The 19435-nt window shown below is 32.7% G+C and overlaps 2 protein-coding genes across 2 annotated transcripts in view; both read right to left on the reverse strand.

The window, feature by feature from the left end:
* LOC129913514 (uncharacterized) overlaps positions 1-15350 on the reverse strand; it is a 41173-nt gene extending 25823 nt beyond the window's left edge. The window contains exons 1-3 of the mRNA XM_055992242.1: positions 14601-15350; positions 6513-7148; positions 3069-6482 (exon numbers count right to left, since the gene is read on the reverse strand). Of these exons, the coding sequence (XP_055848217.1) occupies positions 3069-6482; positions 6513-6986 (3888 nt within the window). The 5' untranslated portion in view covers positions 6987-7148; positions 14601-15350. The remainder of the gene's footprint in view (positions 1-3068; positions 6483-6512; positions 7149-14600) is intronic.
* On the reverse strand, positions 9547-11305 carry LOC129913515 (bromodomain-containing protein DDB_G0270170-like). The gene is made up of 2 exons (XM_055992243.1): positions 9908-11305; positions 9547-9612 (listed from the first exon to the last, which is right to left on the reverse strand). Exons 1-2 carry the CDS (start codon positions 11303-11305, stop codon positions 9547-9549), a joined length of 1464 nt encoding a protein of 487 aa, XP_055848218.1.
* Positions 15351-19435: the final 4085 nt, after the last annotated feature.

Here is a 19435-nt window from a genome sequence, read left to right on the forward strand (position 1 = left end):
ACCAATGTCGGTTTCTGTCTAACTGTAAGTGGAACTCTAGAGTTGCCATGTTGCATCAAACTTAATTTTATTCATATCTGATGCAATCGCATGACGTCATATAAACATTATAAAAAAGAAACAAGGTCACCTTAAATGCGTATTTAAGTGTTCCATCCTTTTTGGCAACAAAACTAACATAAAAAAAAAAAATAATTGATATCTCACAAAAAAAAAAAAAAAACATTAATATAAACACACAAACTGCCATCATGTATGCAATAAATTTCAATTAATCCGCCAAAATTATTCTTCTTAATCTGACTAAATAATAAATTCTATAGCGCATCGTAAGGGAGATAGTAGTAGAACAGCGCATCGTTTAACCAAAGCGGCGATCTTCAAAATGACTAAATAATTATTTTGTATATTCAACAAGTCAATTGAAAAAAAAAAAACAGTTTTTATGTATTTTTGTTTGAAACATTAAAAATAGAATCATTTCTCATTGCCAGAATTCTCTCCCTCTATCGAACCAAGAAAAAAATAAGAAATAAAATGAGGAAACAGATTTTTTTTTTGAAAAATAGAAATGCGAAGCAACAGAAAAAATATTGAAAAACTACTCGATCTAGTAACCGCGAAAAGATATATTAATGCAAAGGAATGTCCAAAACATAAACAAATCGATGAAAGTGCAATATTAATTTTTGAAATTGGACAAAATCTAAGTGTAAACATTTGTGGAGAGTAAAAACCTTGACATGATTTAGAGTGAAGGACTTATGGGTGGAAGCACATATTTGTTGAGAACACAAATTTAAAAATAGATAAGGTAGTGTGAAAATTTATAATAATTTCAATTTGATGGACACACTTAGTCAAATGTCAAAATTCACTTAACCTTTTATTGACAGCTCTAAGCAAACCTGAAATGTCAATTTGGCAATTTCACACCATCATTAATTTTATTTTGCCATTCTTACTATGTTTTAAATGACTCTTACAACACTGTCGGCATAATAAGTTAACTGGTCGGTGTGCTGCTGCACCGGCATTTTTGACAGCCTCTATGGAATGCTTAATTAAAATTCTTGAGCACAAATTTGTTGTTTGTATTTTTTGTGTTGCCTTCCAAGTAATTACTTTACACTCAACAAAATACCAGTAGCTTAGTGAATTACGTCTAAATAACAACAATTCCATTAATCATTTGACGCAATGCAATTAATAAAGTTTATTACCCCCTCACTTTGACAATGATAATGTAGTTTCATAAAAAAATAAAAGTAAAATGAGTAATTGAATTAAACACACACAACAAGTCAAGTCAAATCAAGTCTGTCAAAATGAATATAAGATTATCTAAAACGAGGTCAATGGTATAATTACCACCATTCTTGGTTTTGCGAGACGCACAGCATGAAATATCATCAATATAAATATTTAAATACAAAATAACAAAAGAACCCATATTGCAACCAGAATAATAATAATAACAATTAAAATTGGTTGCAATAAATTGAATAATGAGTAGACGTGTGGGAAAAAAGTGAAAAAATAAGAGAAAATAAATAAATCGACATATCACAAAATAACAAAAATAAAAATTCCAAATAAAATCAATAAAAAATAACTAAAAAAAAGAAAATTCGACAGACAATAAAATATCAGATGGTTCCAAAAAAAGAAATTTTAATGAATAAACATTAACTTTTTTTTTTGTTATGACCTAAAGAAATGGTTGTAATATTTTTGGAAACAAAAATAAACAAGGATCTGAAGTATTGATTGATGATATATTTGCAATTTTTTTTAGAGCAATAAAGGAGCAACTACCTGATATTGATAAGTCAAAAAAAGATACATGGGAATTTTTTATTTTTTGTTGCAATTTAAAAATAATTTTTGAGACACAATTCGGCTTTTCACATTTTATAGTTAAAACGTGGTCAAGAATTGCAAATCAAACAAACCCATAAAGTTTGACGTAGAGCGAAACTGGAAATTTGGGTGAGTTCCAAAAATGCAGCGGATGCGGTTTCGATATCAACTGTCATAAATTAAGAAATTATTTTTTTTTCTTTTCGACTCATTTTGACGTTTCTGGGTTGATTTCTTACTTGCACTTCATGGTGAGAATAATATCCAAAAGAGGTAGAAAATTTCAATTGGATTTACAAAAATGTCAAAATGAGTTGGCGTAGTGAGGCAGTGTTGTCAACTGTCATTTCATGTCGGTAATACAGGCTAAAATCGTTTCAGTATATGACACTTAAAAGAATAAACGAAAATACGTATTGGAGAAATAAACTCCTTTAATGAATAAGAAGTGTATTTTTGGTACTTAAAACACAATCATGGCAATTGTACTTAAAGCACCTTAATTTGATTCTTAGTTTAAAATTTCACACATGTTTTGCCAACATTTATTTAGAAATCAAATTAAACCAACATTTAAATGCAATCAGCCTTGTTCTTTTGGGAGTGGCAAAGTACCTTCTACTACCATGGTATAAAAAGACAAGGTATGATCATTAGAGCCGCCATCTTACAAAATGGGGTAATAAGGTTTTGACGTTTAATATTTGGCAAAGTCAAAAGCAACAACAATTTCCAAGACAAATTTGTTTACATCAACAATTTCAATGGGAACTGTCAAAACCTTAAGTAGCCATTTTTTAAGTTTTGACAGTTCTCGATACTGAGTTTTTTCTAATGATCATACCTTCTCTTTTTATACCATGTTCTACTAGCATTTATTCTCTCTAACACCATAAAATGAACGCGGCTTTTGACATTTATCTCAACTGACAGTTTTTCTTCAAATAGAAGAGTGCTGCCAAATTAATATTATCTCATTATAATTTATAGACAACGATAAATTTGTTTTTGAAATGTGTAAATTAAAACAAAAAAAAATTATTAAAACATGCAGCTGTTATTACCCAAGCAACAAAAAAGGCAGATTCGACACACGCCAAACAAAACCAAGCAGCAGCGCCTTAAATAAAAAAAGGAAAAAAAAAGTAACACCAAAACAACATCCGTTGACAACGCATTAAATTTCCAAACAAACATAAATCTACCTCGAGATAATGTAGTGCTGATTTAGACATATTACAAGGATTGAAACACATAGATGATTGTGTTGTGTTTGGTTGTTGCTGTTGATGTTGTTGTTGCGCAGGAATTTGTTGTGGTTGCGATATATTGGGTACATAATGTTGCTGTTGTTGTTGTTGTCCTCCTCCCACATTCGAATTACTACCCATTGTCGCCGCCGCTTGTTGTTTCGCATAATAATACGGATCGAATGGTTGTAAAATATTCTTTCGATCATCGGAATGGCCCAAGTTGTAACAACAACCACCTACACCCCCACCACCACCTCCGCCATTTTTAAAATTATTGAATGTTTGTTTGGTAGGTAAATGTTGGTGCATTTGGTGTTGTTGATATGCAGCCGTGGGTTTTCCAACAGTAAATGAGGCAGAATGGGATAAAGGATTTGGTTTTTGTTGAAGGAAACCCAATGGTGGGAGGAATTTATTCTCTTTATTGTTTTTAAGTTTTGAAAACGCATTCTCAAAGGAGAAATTCGTTTTGGGCGGAACAGAAGAAACTGACTGTGGGGCCATCATCCCCACTGCAGAGCCGACGACACTAGCGCCCCCACTTGTTGATGACAGGTTGTTTGATGTGACAGGCATTGACGACTGTTGCTGTTGTTGTTGGGGTTTGGATTGATTTATAAACTTTTGTTGTTGTTGCATGTATGGATCCATTCCATAGGCATTCCAACTTGTTAACGGTTTTTTCTGTTGTTGTTGTTGATGTTGGTGGTGTTGTTGCTGCTGCTGTTGATGTTGACGTATTTGTTCCTGTTGTGCCTGTTGATGTTGCAATATAGCTTGTCGATGATAAGCTTGATGTACTTGCGATGCACTATATGATTTTCCAATCGGATTTGGTCTAATTTGTGATGATTTTTGTTGCATGGCGCCCAAAACGGCTGCCGAACCGAGTGGTGCAGCAATAACAGGTTGTTGCATTTGCAGTTGATTTTGTTGTTGTTGTTGCTGGGGCTGTGGCTGTAAATGACATTTGTCTGACTTTGCCATCGTTGTTGTGGTTGAACCCAACTGCGACGATGCCAAGGATGATGCAGGGGAATTCACCGACGACAGTTGTTGTTGTTGTTGATGCTGATTTAGCTGCTGCTGCTGCTGTTGTTGTTGGTTGTAATTGGTTGAAGAAGATATTTTTAACATATCATTGAGACACTTCTCTATTTTATTTTCGGCATCTTTTTGGCGTTTCGAAAGTTCTAAATCAACGTTGCTCTGTGTTTTCGCAATTTTATAGCCACCACCACTACTACCGCCACCGCCACCAACGCTAGCAGCAGCTATTGATGTTGGTGGAGGTTGATGTTGTGGTTCCGTCGCCGCCGGCATCATCGGCGCCGCAGATGAATTTTGTATTTGTTGTTGTTGCTGTTTGTTGGTCGCATTCGATGAAGACGACGACGACGATGCCGTCGGCGGAATATGAAATGATGAGGTAAATTTTGAAAGCTGAGGCAAATGTGTAGCGCAGCAATTGCTTGTAACTATGCTGCTGCTACTGCTGCTGTTTTCAGATTTTCTATCGTGTTGTGGTTGTGTTGCATGCGTCATATTTGCTGGTGAAGAAACATCTGTATGTGTTTGATGATGCTGATTCTGTTGCTGTTGCAGCTGTTGTTGTTGTTGTTGCTGTTTCGGAACTGCTGATTCATTAGACCGCAAATAGAACGGTTGATATTTCGGCATGAAAACACTTGAACTTGATGCCGACTTAAGTAGACCTGGATTTGTTAATGATGATGCTACAAGGGGGGTCGATGTTGTCATCACCGTCGGCATAGGTGGCGCTGGAGCTGGCGGCTTCTGTGATGGCTGTTTTTCCTTGATGTCCTTTTGATTTATCAAGATCGCACTATTCGAAGTACTTCGACTTAGCGATGGAAGATGTTTCATATAGCACGGTATGTGAGTTTTACTCGCCGACCTTAAGACCCCCATGCTCCCGGGCACATGTGACAATGACACACTCTTGTTTAGACTCATTTGACCCTCCGGAGGTTCGGGTTTGTTAGGTTGAATCACTTTTACTGGCACTTTACTCATGAAATTCGTTCCCAATGGCTTAGCTGGCGGTTGGGGATTGTCATTGCACATGAGTTTATACAGATCCTCTTTGGTTGCACTCTGTTGGATTTGTCTGTCCAAATGGGAAAGTGAATAGTTCTTTTGTAGTTTATTCGGTTGTGGTTCAGGGTTTTGTTTGAATCTCCTTGGTTCCACAACTGAAGCTGTGGGAGCGCAAATTTTCTCATAATTCCAAATTGATTTCTTTGGCGTTTTCACCGAGGAGCCCATATTTTCTGACCAGAAATTATTCATAAGTTGCTTGCCAACACTTAAATTGGATTTTATTGAAGTATTTGATGCGCTTTTTTGCAAGGCAGAAGAAGCTTGAGAGGGTGAAATAGGGGCATTGGACATTGGCAGCATTTGAATATGCTTGTTGGACGGTGGTGGAACAACAGCAGCGCCACCACCACCATATTGTGGCGGTACATGCGAACTTGATATACTTCTCATAAGTTTCGTAGTTGGTTGTGATGGTGTAGCCGTAGAAGGAAACTGCAGACGAGATTTTGATCCAGCAACAGGGGCATCTGCAGTTGGGATATTTATCGATGACGATGTCAGAACAGGTCTGGGATACACGATGGGGGGCCTGCTGTTGCCTACCGTCGACGACAACGACGACAACGATGGTAAGCATGATGAAGTTAAAGCTGATGTTACACTTTGATGTGAACTCGATTTAGAAAGTGGTTGCGCTGCTTGTGTAGACGCTACTGGCTGTAGCGGTTGGCGTCTAAATGGCGACGATACACCCTGATTGGTGTTGAAATTTTGCATTTGATCGCAGAGGTCTTCGCACTTTTTGTACTCCTTGTGGATTTTCTTATCCAGTTCACCATAATCGGGCAAACTTTGCAAATACTTGTTCATGTAATCGATTTCAGCATCGTAATAGTCACTTTCTTTGCCAGGAACCGATGATGATGTTGATGTTGTTGTCGGAATTGAGACATCCTTAGTTAGTTGGAGTTTCTTCTCGAGCAACAGGTCGAGATTATTATTTAAACTACTATCGTTGGTTATTGATTTTGACATATTATTGGTCATGGATGTAATTGGCTTTTGATTTGGAGCCATCATGCTGCGGCTTAACTGGTTCGTTGAATAGCCACAAGCGTCGCTGTTGTTGTTAGAGGGATAATTGTTTAATATTCGATGGATGACACCAGCCGATAGAGTTTTCGTTAATTTCGGCGGCAAAGGCGGCGGTGGCGGAGATGTCGATGGTGAAGAAGTAGACGACGATAAAGATAAACTCGAGGCTGGCGAGGAGCCTGTTTGGGGGCCAGCAGCAGCAGCAGCAGCAGCAGCAGCAGCAGCAGCAGCAGCAGCAGCAGCAGCAGCAGTCATTAACCTGGGCGGAATAGCAACCGGGGGAGTGGCATGACTTTCGATTTTCTTTATCGGCAGCTGACTGCTGCTGGAAAAATTATGGTGCTGCTGGTTTCTATTATGATTGATCGCAATAGAGGAGGCAGCTTTACTAAGCTGGTTACTGCTTGTTTGTTGCTGCATGCGTTGCTGCTGTTGATTACTTAAGATGTTGTTGCTGTTATTATTATTTATAGCAACAACATTTTCACCTGCCTTAGACGATAATAATTGCTGTTGCGAAGAAATCATATTTTCTTCTGTTGACGGTGGTGTCGCTAGTGTCGAAGGTGTCGTTATTGTCGTTGCCTTTGCCGTTAAAGTCGTTATAGAAGCAATAGAAGATAATGGCGATGAAGTTGGCGGCGGGGAATAGCAGCACGTGACCGTTGTTGGTATTGGTGCTGATGGAAAATCTCTTGCATTTTCACACATTTATTGTCGGAATATTGGAAATTCATTGCAACTGATCTTTGATCGCATATTTTTTTCTTTTTATTGCTCTTCTATCATTTTGCACCTTGCACGATGTAGTAGATTTGTATCGCTTGATAGTTTTTTTAGCTTATCGCATAATTATGATTTATTGCGCTGACTCTATTGAGAGTGTTGAGGTTAGAAAGTGAAATTGCATAGTAAGTTAATGGAGGATAAAAAAATACATTAAAAAATATATTAATCTTGTTTTTTTGGTTTTGGAAACTATGATTTTCTTCTTCTTCTTTCATGTTTCGTTTTATTTTTTTTTGTATCTTGTTGATGACAACTCATATCGACGATGGTTTGTTGTGTATAATTAAGTTCAAGAATATTAACTGCGATGGCATTCGAGTTTTATATTTTTTTTTGAATTGGGTTAGTATCTTTATTAAGTTGTGCTGCGAGCGCGTTAATAATAACTTAGATTGCAATTTTTATATTGCAAGTATAGTTGAAGAGATTGAGAAATAGAGGTGAATAACTGTTGTTTTGAAATGCGAAATGGTTGTATGTGCGATTAAAATTGATGAAGCAATAATTTATATGGAGGATACATAATGTGCGATAAGATAAAACATAATAAGAAAAAGATTGAATTGGAAATGATTGACTGTTGGGTCAGAGGGAAATCAGGTTAATGTAACTTGATGTAGATAGAAATTATGTTGGAAAATGTATTTAAAGATGGATGGCATAGGATGCAGTGTGCTATTTTTAAATAAGCATGATTTTTCTGCTGAAGCTAATGTCATTCATCAAAAATAAAAAATGGTGGTTTTTCGATATGTCAAACTGAAGTGTTTTTTTGTTTGATTGCAACAATAATTGACGTCAACTGTCAGTATTATACCTAACGTTATCTGCGGTCGGAAGCCTTTTTCACTTCCGAAAACTGGTGGACAAAAAGCTGTCATAACGGTTTACGAAAATAAAGACTGGTACTTGCAATTTTTCACTTGAAACTGTCAAATTATGTTAACAGTGATTTGTTGTAGTACAGTAAAATCAATTCAAGTTTTGCTTACTTATGAATAAAAAAACACGAAAGTAAACATGTTTTTTTAATCCTTACGTTAGATAACATATATACGTTGAGAGAAAATGTCACTTTTCGCTGTCATAAGAAGTTGTCAAATTTAATTTTTAAGGTTTTCAATTTTTAAACCCAATAAAGTAATGACAGTTAACTTACACAGCAAAACAAAAATGTCTAGAAAATTAACCTTTTTTTATTACAGAAACCAAAAATTTCGATGCCTTGAGCTTGAATCCGAAGTCAAAAAAATTCTATCACATCACGTTTTTGAGATATTCAAGTTATAAAATCGAAAATGCCGCTTTTTACAAGTTTTCGATGTTATTTTTCGATGTTATTTTTAGAAACCGTTACAAATTTAATTAAAATAAATAACCAAACGCTAAGAAATAATATCGAAAACTGGTAACAAGCGGCATTTGCGATTTTCTAACGGGAATATCTCAAAAACGTGATGTGGTAGAATTTTTCTGACTTTGGATTCGAACATACAAAAAACTTATAGTAGTCTGAACTCGTTCATTGTCTATTTTTCTTTAATCACTAATCACTATGTGTTTTTTCGTATGGGTGATGTTTTCAAAAACACTTATAGACTGGTGTTAATTGTAATTGATCTAGTACATATATTACAGTGTAGGCCAGATTTGTTCAACTCCTAAAATAGATGATTAGTAAAAACCTAATATTAAGAAAAAGTACATTACGGTGTACATTTTGCTATTCTGCAAGTTCGTAGGTTAAATCAAAAGTTTGCCCTTTAAAACCGCTAGTGTAAATGAGTAATACATCTAGACTGTTTGTTTAATGTCAAAAATTTTACTTGGCGCGTTCATATTTTAAACTTTTTTTAAACAACGCTGAATGTTTGCATTCAATTTTTGTTCAATGAGTTTTATGAAGTTAGTTACAGAGTATCAGCAACTTTTTTATAGTTTTTCGCGATACTTTCAATATTACGTTTCGGACACACACCTAATTTTAAAAGTCAAATGACATTTGAGAAAGTTCACCACATCACATTTTTCATTGTTGAGGAATAAGATCTATCATATTTGATTTAAATGTTGACAGTTTCATCTATCAAATGGTAAACTAAGGCTAAAGGTAAACTGTTGCAGAATTTTACATATTAGTATTTAATGTTCCCAAAGAGCTCAATTCCATGTTTTCACTCAAAAGGTGGAATAAATTTGTTTGACAGCTTCATAAGAAACATTATGCTGAAGGAAATAGCAATTTAGTTCTTTTCATTAACTTTACTACTAATAAAACTGGTATAATCTGTTATATTTACAACTTAATTTTGTAAGCAAAAGTATCAAATTTAGATTATCTGACTGTATTTCACAAAAATGTAAAAATTGGGCACATTTGCGGTCTTTTAAAGCTAAAAACTGTCAAGAAAATAGAAATCAATGGTTTTGTAGTGAGCGATTGACGACCCAGCCGTGGCAAAGTCTTTGTGAATAGATACCATCAACCACAATCTAGTACAACCTTCTTGACTTGTTTTCCCGCGCGAGTATTTGGGAATTGTGATTCCTATTTAAAGTTGCACAAAAATGTTTTGGAGGATTCTGAGCAATAGCGTGTCATGATTATGACTTATGATATAACGATTCCAACAGTCAATAGATGATATTAATGTCAACATTGAAAAAAATGACATCTCGAAAACTTTTGACATTTCTACATTTCAAATATGCACCAACGAAAATGGACTCGCATATACATATACATCATCAACGACACCACCAACAACCAAAACAACAACAATTCAATTCAAAACAACAAAGAAAAAAAAAAACAGACTGACAGAGACAGACAGACAACCAACCTGAATAAAACCAGCTGGTACTTTACTATTCTTCGGGATTTGAATCTTTTTGATAATAATAATCTTATCACCTTCGATCTTTTGTATTGTAATTGGAACACCCGCTTGTGGCCTAGGAGGTCTAATACTTGCCGCAGATTTGGTCTTTTGTAAGGCGGTACCAGATGGTGATGGTGGGACACCGAGCTTAGCAGCAGTCGCTGCTGTAGCAGGTGGTTTTGCAGCAGCAGCAGCACCACCACTTGTTGCTGCAGCAGATGTTGTTGGCCGAGTTAAAGGTATTGCAGCAATTGTTGCAACCTTTTGCAATGGCACAGGTTTTGGTAGCTTTGGTTTTAACTTTGGTTTAGGCTTGGTCTTTGGAGGACTATCACCACCAGTACGAACTATAGATAAATGATAAAGTGGCTTATCATCATCTAGAATGCTTTTGATTGGTTCAACTTTCTTTTCAACTTTACGCAAAACAACACCCAACATTGGACCGTTTTTGACTGAAATTTGCGTTTTGACAGGTTCAACACGTTTCAGAGTGACACCTAGATTGACCCCCACCGGTGGTGGTGTCTTAACTCGATGACCTGGTTTCGGTTTGTCTGCTTCGACAGCCGCAAGAGTTTCAGCTACAGCTGACTCAACGAACTGATCAAGTTCACTCATCGTCATACGAAGGTCTCCACTCTTGAAAACGATTCCATTCGGGGAGGTTAGATTGAGTTTGGCCAAATCGGGCACCGAAACAGGTATCGCTGTGGTTGTTGTTGTTGTCGTAGTCTTTGTGGTGGTTTGCTCTTGGCCGCCTTTACCATCGGGATCTGGTGGATTAACGTTCTCCGTGGTGGTTGTGGTTGTTGTTATTAGCAAATGGTTGTTGGTGGTGTTGCCACTGTTACCACCACTGCTGCTGCTACTGCCGCCGCTGCCACCGCCATCTGTTGGCACCGACGACGAACCCGATGACGACGACATGGATGACGACGACATAGATGATGTCGAAGTCGACGACTCTTGACCTTGATAGTCAATGGGAATAAATTGCGGTAGGGTTGTTAATTTCAAACAAACCGGTGTTGAACACGAGAATAGGGCATTGCGAGGTGCTGCCGCCGTTGATGACACTTCATCACTATTGCTGCTGCTATAGCTGCGAGATTGGAAATTGTTGTTATTATTATTATTAATATTATTAATGTGTTGCGGTGTTGCAGCAATATTTTCAGCTGAATTGTCAATTGGACTACTGCAGGTTTCTATGATGTTGACATTGTTGTTGTTATTGTCATTATTATTGTTATTGATAATTTTGTCATTGGTGGTATTGACAATTTTATTTAAATTATTAAGACTATTCGATGAAGCACTACTTAGTGCAAGGAATTCACTATGCTCATAGTCCATTGTTTTTTTAAAAAATTAATTTTACTATTTTAGGTTAACTATAACTTTTTTTTTTAAACTTAGCAATAAAATTTAGTGCATAATTTTCTATAAAAAAAAAGCTAACTGAAAAGTGCTTGTGTTAAAATTAAATGATTTTTTTTTTTTTAAACTACTTAATCGATTTTGATCGAAGAACGTGTACATCAACTCGATTCGATGAAAATTGCTTAACGCGTAGTTTTGTAATGTTTTAGTAGCTGCGACAACGATTGTGGTACAAAATTTCGTTTCTATGAATAAACCAATTCGAATGCGATTGCTTGGCACTGATTTGCGCAATTTCTATTTATCATCAAAGAAATTTACATTTTACAGACAAAAAAAAAACGAAGAAGTGTGAAAAAACTTGCAAAAAAAAAAAGAACAACAACAAAAAAATTTAATCTAAAATGGAATAAAAAAAAAAAAAATAAGGAAGGAAAGGTAGAAATGGCTCAATGAAAATATGCAACTTAAGGAAGCGACAAAGAATGTCAATCGAATAAATTCGAATCGATTTGGGGAAACTAGCCTCGAAAAGAATGCACATTTCAATTTGTTTTTATTCTTATCTTAGTGAACCTTAAAGAAAGAAATAATAGTATTGTTTCTGGTTAACCAAAAAATAATGATTTTATTTTGATTTACTTTTAGTTGACCACGAGTATGTACAAATGAAGCATCAAGTGACGGATTTGTTTTATTTTCATGTTAGAATTTAAATATTTCAATGGATTCATAGAAAGCTAGGCGCCTCATTGCATTTTAGAGTTTATGTTAAAAAAGTCTTGTATTTTTTTGACATTTTGCATTGAGAAACTTATTTTGTAAAAAAAAAGTTCAAAAAAAGTACTGAATTCTGCTAAATGTGATATATTGAAAATAGCAGTCAATTAATAAGAATTCATGTTGGTAGGCCCTCACTTGTCGAAAATACTTGACGAATAAGGACTTTGAATTAAAATCTCAAATAAAATCAAGTAATCTCACAGTATGCGAACAGATCTTTAATATTGTTTATCTTTATGCCTGCTTCAGAATACTACTTTCACCTCAGTTTCCCGTACGCTTCATTCAACTAGCCCCTAAGGTCGCATTTAAAATAACAAAAAAGCCTTGTTCCCTAACTGCAACTTTAAACGTCATATTCATACAATTAAAATAATAACTTCAAGAAATCGCAGTTTTTGGAACAAATATAGGTTTTGACTGCAGTATAAAAACAGAATTGAACTCAATTCAGAATTAAAGCAATTTGTTTGCCAATTTCATAAAAAATATAAAAATGGTTAACAACTTTATGTCATATTTTGCTTTGTTGCTTAAAACTACTACAAATGTCAAATGCGAAAAGAAGATCTGTCAAAGCAAAGACATTGTGAAGCGGCAATTAATGTCAAATCATACAAATGACATTTCATATGAATGCATTCAGCATAAATAGGTTTGTTTGATTTAATAATTTTTTTAGTCTCTCAAAGGTAAAGAATAAAAAATAAATACAATTTTTGGGCGACGAGAACGTGGCAACGGCAAGTAAAAAGCACTTTTTAATGAGGCTGTCAATTTTTCGTAAGAGACAGAAGATATTCCTAGGAAAAAAAAAAAAATAAAGGATTTAAGTCCCAAACCAAATTCAAAGTCTTGCACTTTTTGCAGACGAGGGTTATGGGAAAATGATAACATTTTAATGTTGCAAGATAAATCTCTGAATTGTTGAATCGAAGCTCATCTTCAGCTTGGCACAAGTAAGTACTCAAATACTCACATAGAAGAGAGTTGAAAGTTTCTTATCAAATCTTTATCTTAAGGTTAAGACTAAGTAATAAAGGGGCCCCACCCATAACTCTATCAAAAAAAGTACAAGAATATTGTCTTAATTTCTCGATTTCAATTCTCTCTACAATTTAGAATTTAGAGCAAGTTGAAGGAGCCGGGTAGTGTGGATCCCACCCATAACTCTTTGTCGAATAAAGCGGAGATGAGTAGATCTGCTACACATAATATTCTGCTCGAAGAATGTGTAGTTTTTGTACTAGATTTCTACTCATGAGTAGTCTACCACCTCCAATAGAGCAGGGCTAATATGTATATCATTTTTAGTCAATCATTGCTATTATAAGCAAGTACTTCTAAATCAGGGGCTCTTAACCTTTTATGCAAATTTATTAAACAAAAAAAGGGCGATTTTTTGATTTAGAAGTAATAGTTTTTATGCGGAATATTTGCAAGAATAAATTTGCGACTGAATTGACTGTTTTAAAAAAGATCAGCTGCAACTCCTCCTCTTAGAAGAACGTGCAAATATATGTTGCTCTTGAAATGTCAGAAGCAATAAGCTAAGAAAATGATCCGGATTCCTTGTGAATCCCCCTCAGAAGATAGAAAATACCGATTTAAAATTACAGTGTTATCTATAATGACGGCAACATAACTCAAATAACAAAATGAGACACTTTTATATCTTGAAATTGAATTTCAAATTCTTGTATTAAGTATAGAGTTGAGAAATAAAATAAAATAAATAGAAAACGACTATAGAGATAATTTCAAATATGTTAATTTGAAAAAAATCGATTTAATTACGAAACGTGCAACCTTGATCTTTGACAGTATTTTATGTACTTTAAATACTTGTAGTTTAGCTTTCTATGATCTCTTTTTTTTAATCAACTGTACGAATTGATCGGTTAATTTGTTTTCCTCCAATTTATTTTGTTAAAAATAGTTTTTTTTTTGTTTCCTTCCTTTTTTTTTTAATTTTTAATTAAGAAATAAATCGATGTAAAATCAATTGATTTCTTATTCTTTTGTCATGATTCTGTTCACTTCTTTTCATCGTGTTTACTTGATATTTTGAAATGAAATTTTGTACCGGTCGGTATTAAAAAAATGCAAAAAATATGCATTAAATTTATGATTAGTAATATAATTTAATTATAATTTTTTATTTATCATCAACAAGACCCAAAGAAGAAGAAGAAGAAAATTTAGTTTCAAAATAATAATAAAGTTTTTTTTTATTTTTAATTGTGTATAAAAACTAGAACACTGTTTTTGTTATTGTTCCCGATTTGTAATCTTTTTTTCTTTTGTTGTTATTGTATTCATTTGTCAAAAATTGGTTAAAAGAAAATTAAACTCAAAATAGAAGTGTATTTTTCTAAAAATAGTTTTTTTCTTCCATTATTTTACATCACACGTTCGGATTTTTACTTTTTTTTTTTAATTTTGTATTTCGTTTTATTTGCTCAAACTAAATATCCATACACACATGATAAAAATTCAGCAGCCAGAATAAAAGTAGGCGCAAAACGTGTGCCTGTCTGTAGTATATTCACCAAAACCCGGGGGGGGTTTCAGCAGACACAGAACAGCAGAAAGTTTTTCCTTATTTTCCAAATGCGTGTGTATTTTGTCTACACAGACAATAATCCAAATTTTCCAAACGACGACAATGACGAACACCAAACCACGACGACGACGATAAAGACGATCAGCAATATTTTCTTCACTCTTTCTCACATCAAAAAAAGAAAATTAACAAAAAAAAAAAAAAAAAAGCAAAAGTCGAACGAAGAAAATGAATTTGACTTTTTTTTTTCTTGTACTTTTTGCAATTTATATTTTCAATGTTATATCACAGATTAAAATAGATAAGTTGATCTCTCTTGTGAAGAAAAAAATAAAAAAAAAAAAATAAAAACACATTCGACTTGATGGCGTCAAAAATATTCACTGATCCGCACTCATAAATGAGGAGGAAATAATAAACATTTTCAAATAGAAAAAATGATTTTTAATTTTTTTTGTTTTAATTTAAAATTAACATTAAGCACTTTTGTACAAAATATTTTTGAGATATATTCTTGATGATAAATTATTCTTAGTTTTCGTCACTTTTCGAAACACTTTAGGGACGATCGTTCAAATTATCGTTATTTTTAAGACAAAAAAGGGGGTAAAACGGAACAAAAACAAAAATAAATATTTAATTTTAAATTTAAATATAAATTAATTTTTTTTTTTACATTTTTTCTTCTTATATTTTGCAATAAGAAGAATATAACTTCAACGAAATTTTTGATTTCTAAACAAAAAAATAAGATAGAAAAAATCTCTAGTTCCTCAAAATAAATTATATATTTGAGAGAAGGTGGATTTATTTCGTTTATTTTTTTTTTGTATATTTTTTTTTGGGGAACGGATTTCTGTTCGCCGCGCACAACCGACAAATGAAGATCTTCTGCGGTGGGTTAGTTCTACGTTAAGGCGCAGAGGATAGATAGACAGTCTGACAGACCCGCACACAACAAGACTCACATCTTCACAACATTTAAAAAGTTCGCAAGGCGAAAAAAAAAATCACAGATACGATTTTTTTTTTCGTTACTTTTTTTTTTTTTTTAGTGTTGAGAACAGAGAAAGGTGTAGTTGGAATAGAAGAAGGATACATGAAAATATCAAAAAATACAAAGAGAGAGAGAGCATTAAAATCAATGCGCAATAATCATGACGTTTTGTATTTTTAAAAAAAGATACTGAGTTGTACGCGCGCAGCATTTTTGAATTGTTTACATGACGTTTTTGAGAGTAAAAAAGAGCAAGTTTCGCATTCAAATTATAGTGGTTGCAGTCATGCGCGAATTGCTAAAGATTAAGAAAGAGCCTTTATTGTTTTAAATATTGAAAACTCAAGAGAATGTTTTAATTTTAGTTGATCTCTTGAGATCTATCAAAAACTCTCTTCAGATTTCACAAGATTTTTTTTGAATGCAACAAATTATCTCCTGTGGTGGATTATTATTTTGTAAGGGCCATTAATTTTGGGTTTTATTGTAAAACTGTCTATCGAAATTAGGGACGAAAATAAAAGAATGATTCATTGTTGTTGTTTCAATATGTAAACAAATAAACAACACAAAAAACATGAGGAGAGGAGAGAGTTAATGTAAATAGTTTAGGTTTTTAAAAGAGATTTTTTTGAATTTTGTTGTAGATTTAAAGGAATTAAACATATTGCATACTTTTAGGACGGAAATGTAGTAAATACATGTACCGGACTACGGGGTGTATGAGTAATATTTTTTTTTTTCAAAATATTTTATTAGAACTAAATTATTTAAATTCATTTCATTTCGTAAAAGGTAAATACATATTAACAAAGTTAAAGCACTTTAAGTAAATTAAATAAAGAAATTATTAATAATAATCTTAGAAAAGCTCTGCAAGATCATACAAAAACAGAATAACTTTGCCAGCGAATCATCATGCGACCAATAAACTGGGAAGTTAGTTTAGAAGTTGAATTAAAACAGCTTTAGTACCAATCTGTATTTAGCATGAAACTAGCTTTCCGATATGAGCTTAAGTTTTGAAAGTTGAAATACGACTAATTTGCTAGAACAACCTAACTACATATCTAGTAAAACTGTTGGAATTATAAATGCAAATGTCTCTATCTGTAAAATCGGCACTATCATTCCGCTTTTCAAGTAAAAAGTAAACAAATGTAGGAGGCAATTTACTTTTAGCATTGCTGTCAATTTTTTCGTTTTGTTCGGTTTGAAAGTTATAAAATCTAATTGAATATATTTCATAACATATCAATTCAACTTAAATCAGGACAACTCATCTCGGCTAACTCAACTCGGGACATCTCAGCTCAAAATTTTTTTTCGGGTTATTCAAGTAGTGATACCGTGAGTTGAGCTGGAAATAAGTTTGCTGAGATGTGATGGGCCATTTTTAAATGCTTAACAACAAAATTAGTAAAAGTTCTACCCACGGAAAAACCTACTATTGCAAATCCAGTTATTTATTTAAATATAAATAGACTGAAAACAACCAAAGGTTACGTGGTTTATGGGATTAAAACGGGGCATTCCTGCCTTTATTCAATCCTTTAATTTGTGTTTCAGCAAAGTCGAAGATGTATTTTATGACACACTAACTTTTTGACTGGGGTCAATTTTTAAATAAATATTATTTATTAATTCCCACGTCAATTAGAAACGAGTACAGGCCATTACATCGTTACGGTAGGACATTTATTAAATAAACTTGTTGTTTCCCTTATTTGTTTTATTTAGAACACAAGCCCAATCAATTTTATTTTTTCAAATAGAGAACAGACAATAATAACAACTAAGGAATGTTTTGGCAGTAAACCTGCAAATTGAAAAAAAAAATTAAAATTTGTCTTTTACACAAGCAAATGCAAATAAACATGTTTGTTTCTTAAAAAAAAAAATTGTTGTTTAAAATCCCACATAAACGTAATTTTGTGTGGTTTAAATTCTGAATAATTTCTTTAAAGTAAAGTTAAAAAACAAAATACATATTCAAAATTTTGTATTCCTTAGGTTTTTAAATAAGATAGTTTATTTTTACTTGCGGTATACATAGGTACCTACTAGGTATATATCAAGTTATGCATTCGTATAAAAAAAAAAAGTTGAGATAACATTTTTCCATGACATTACGATGGTAGACAATGCCAAAAAAGTGGGTCCCGGAAGTCCGTCTGTCTGTATAAGAAGCTACAGCCTAAACGGATGGACCAATTAATGTCAAACTTGGTATGTAGCGTTATTTGGCGACTCTCCAGAGGGGTTTTTGGAATTAATTTTTTTGGACCAAAAATAACGGTACTTGTCATATACTGATTTTAGTAAAATTGAAAAATTCAAATGTTAGTTTTAAGCTAAGGTCTATCTTTCAATGAAAAAAATTTTGTTTGAAATGATTATTAACGGTACCTGCCATAGAACCGTTTTTTTTTTTTCAAATCCGATTATCTCCGAAACTGCTTATTCGATTTCAACGAAACTTTTTGTAAAGAAGCATTTATATAATTTAAATATAAGCTAAAAATAAAATTTTGAAAAAAATAATTTTTGGATTTAAAAAAAAAAATTTTGAAAATTTTTGTTTGAAAAATCAAATTTTCGAAAACGGGACATTGAATTTTTTTGAAATTTTGTTTTTAGATGTTGATTAGTGATTTCTACAGAATTGCATACCAATTTTATTTTAAAACTTTTTTTCCAAAAAATTATTTATAAAAAACTAGTTTTTTAAAAAATGGCTCTAACGATTTTGAAAATTTGTTTTCTAAAAATGCATCTTAATATATCAATCAAGACTGCATACTTGTTTTGGAGGGCAATTTAATTTCAGATTTTATTTTATTTTTTTTTAAAAAACGAATTTTTTTTTTCCAAATTTCTATATAAAAAGTCTTAAAAATTTAAGCAACTTTAACTCTAAGAGCAAGTTCGTGCGACCCAGTCGTGCATTTTATTTCCCGTAGCAGGCAAATCTTCATTTTTTCTACTTTTTAGTCTGAATAATAGCATTTATTTAAGAATTCGTTACGAAGCTGTCTAATATATCAATAAAAAAAAAAAAACTAAGGAAACGACAGTGAAAGAAATCCAGTGTGAAAATGAAGTGTTTTTATATATTTTTAGTGTTTTGTTTCTTGACGAAATTTAAAAAAAAATATTAAAAAAAAAATCAAAATGTACCACGCACTGCATGCTTTTAAGACGTCTTAAAACATATCTGTTCAAATCTTACAAAAAAGTACTCAAAAAGCTTTTCTGCGAAGCTATTAACTATTTAAATATTTTGATGACAAATTGAGTTTATTTATTTTCAAAACAAGGTTGATGCACAAAAAAAAAAAAAAAAAGAAAAAACCATCACAATGTAAATAAATAGCAAACAAAATAAATACAGTGCACTAAAAATGTAGGTTAGTTTTGCACTCAATATAAAAAATTAATTTTTGTCATCCTATGATCCTTCGAGTCCTTGAAAATAAATTGAATTTGAATTAACTTACAAGATAATCATCGCTGTCATCTCTAAATATTTGTTCTTCAACAAAATCACCAACATAAATATCAAATATAAATTTTCCTACCAAATCATCAAAATTATCCTTTTTATATATTTTTACAACCATAATTATTATTAATTATTAAATATTTTAATATCGAAAAACTTCCACCAAAATTAAATTTTTAATTCTTTTTTAAAATTATTAGAAAATAATAATATACTTAAAAAAATCACTTAAGTGAATTATTTTTTTCGTTG

Source organism: Episyrphus balteatus, chromosome 3, assembly GCF_945859705.1.
Source record: "Episyrphus balteatus chromosome 3, idEpiBalt1.1, whole genome shotgun sequence".
NCBI lineage: Eukaryota > Metazoa > Arthropoda > Insecta > Diptera > Syrphidae > Episyrphus > Episyrphus balteatus.

What these genes read in the sequence shown, in the direction of transcription:
- LOC129913515 (XM_055992243.1), bottom strand. Translation starts at nt 11,305, where the DNA reads ATGGACTATGAGCATAGTGAATTCCTTGCACTAAGTAGTGCTTCATCG. An exon ending in TACCAGCTGGTTTTATTCAG is followed by an intron (nt 9,613 to 9,907) that starts GTTGGTTGTCTG and finishes AACTTTAAATAG; the next exon opens with GAATCACAATTCCCAAATAC.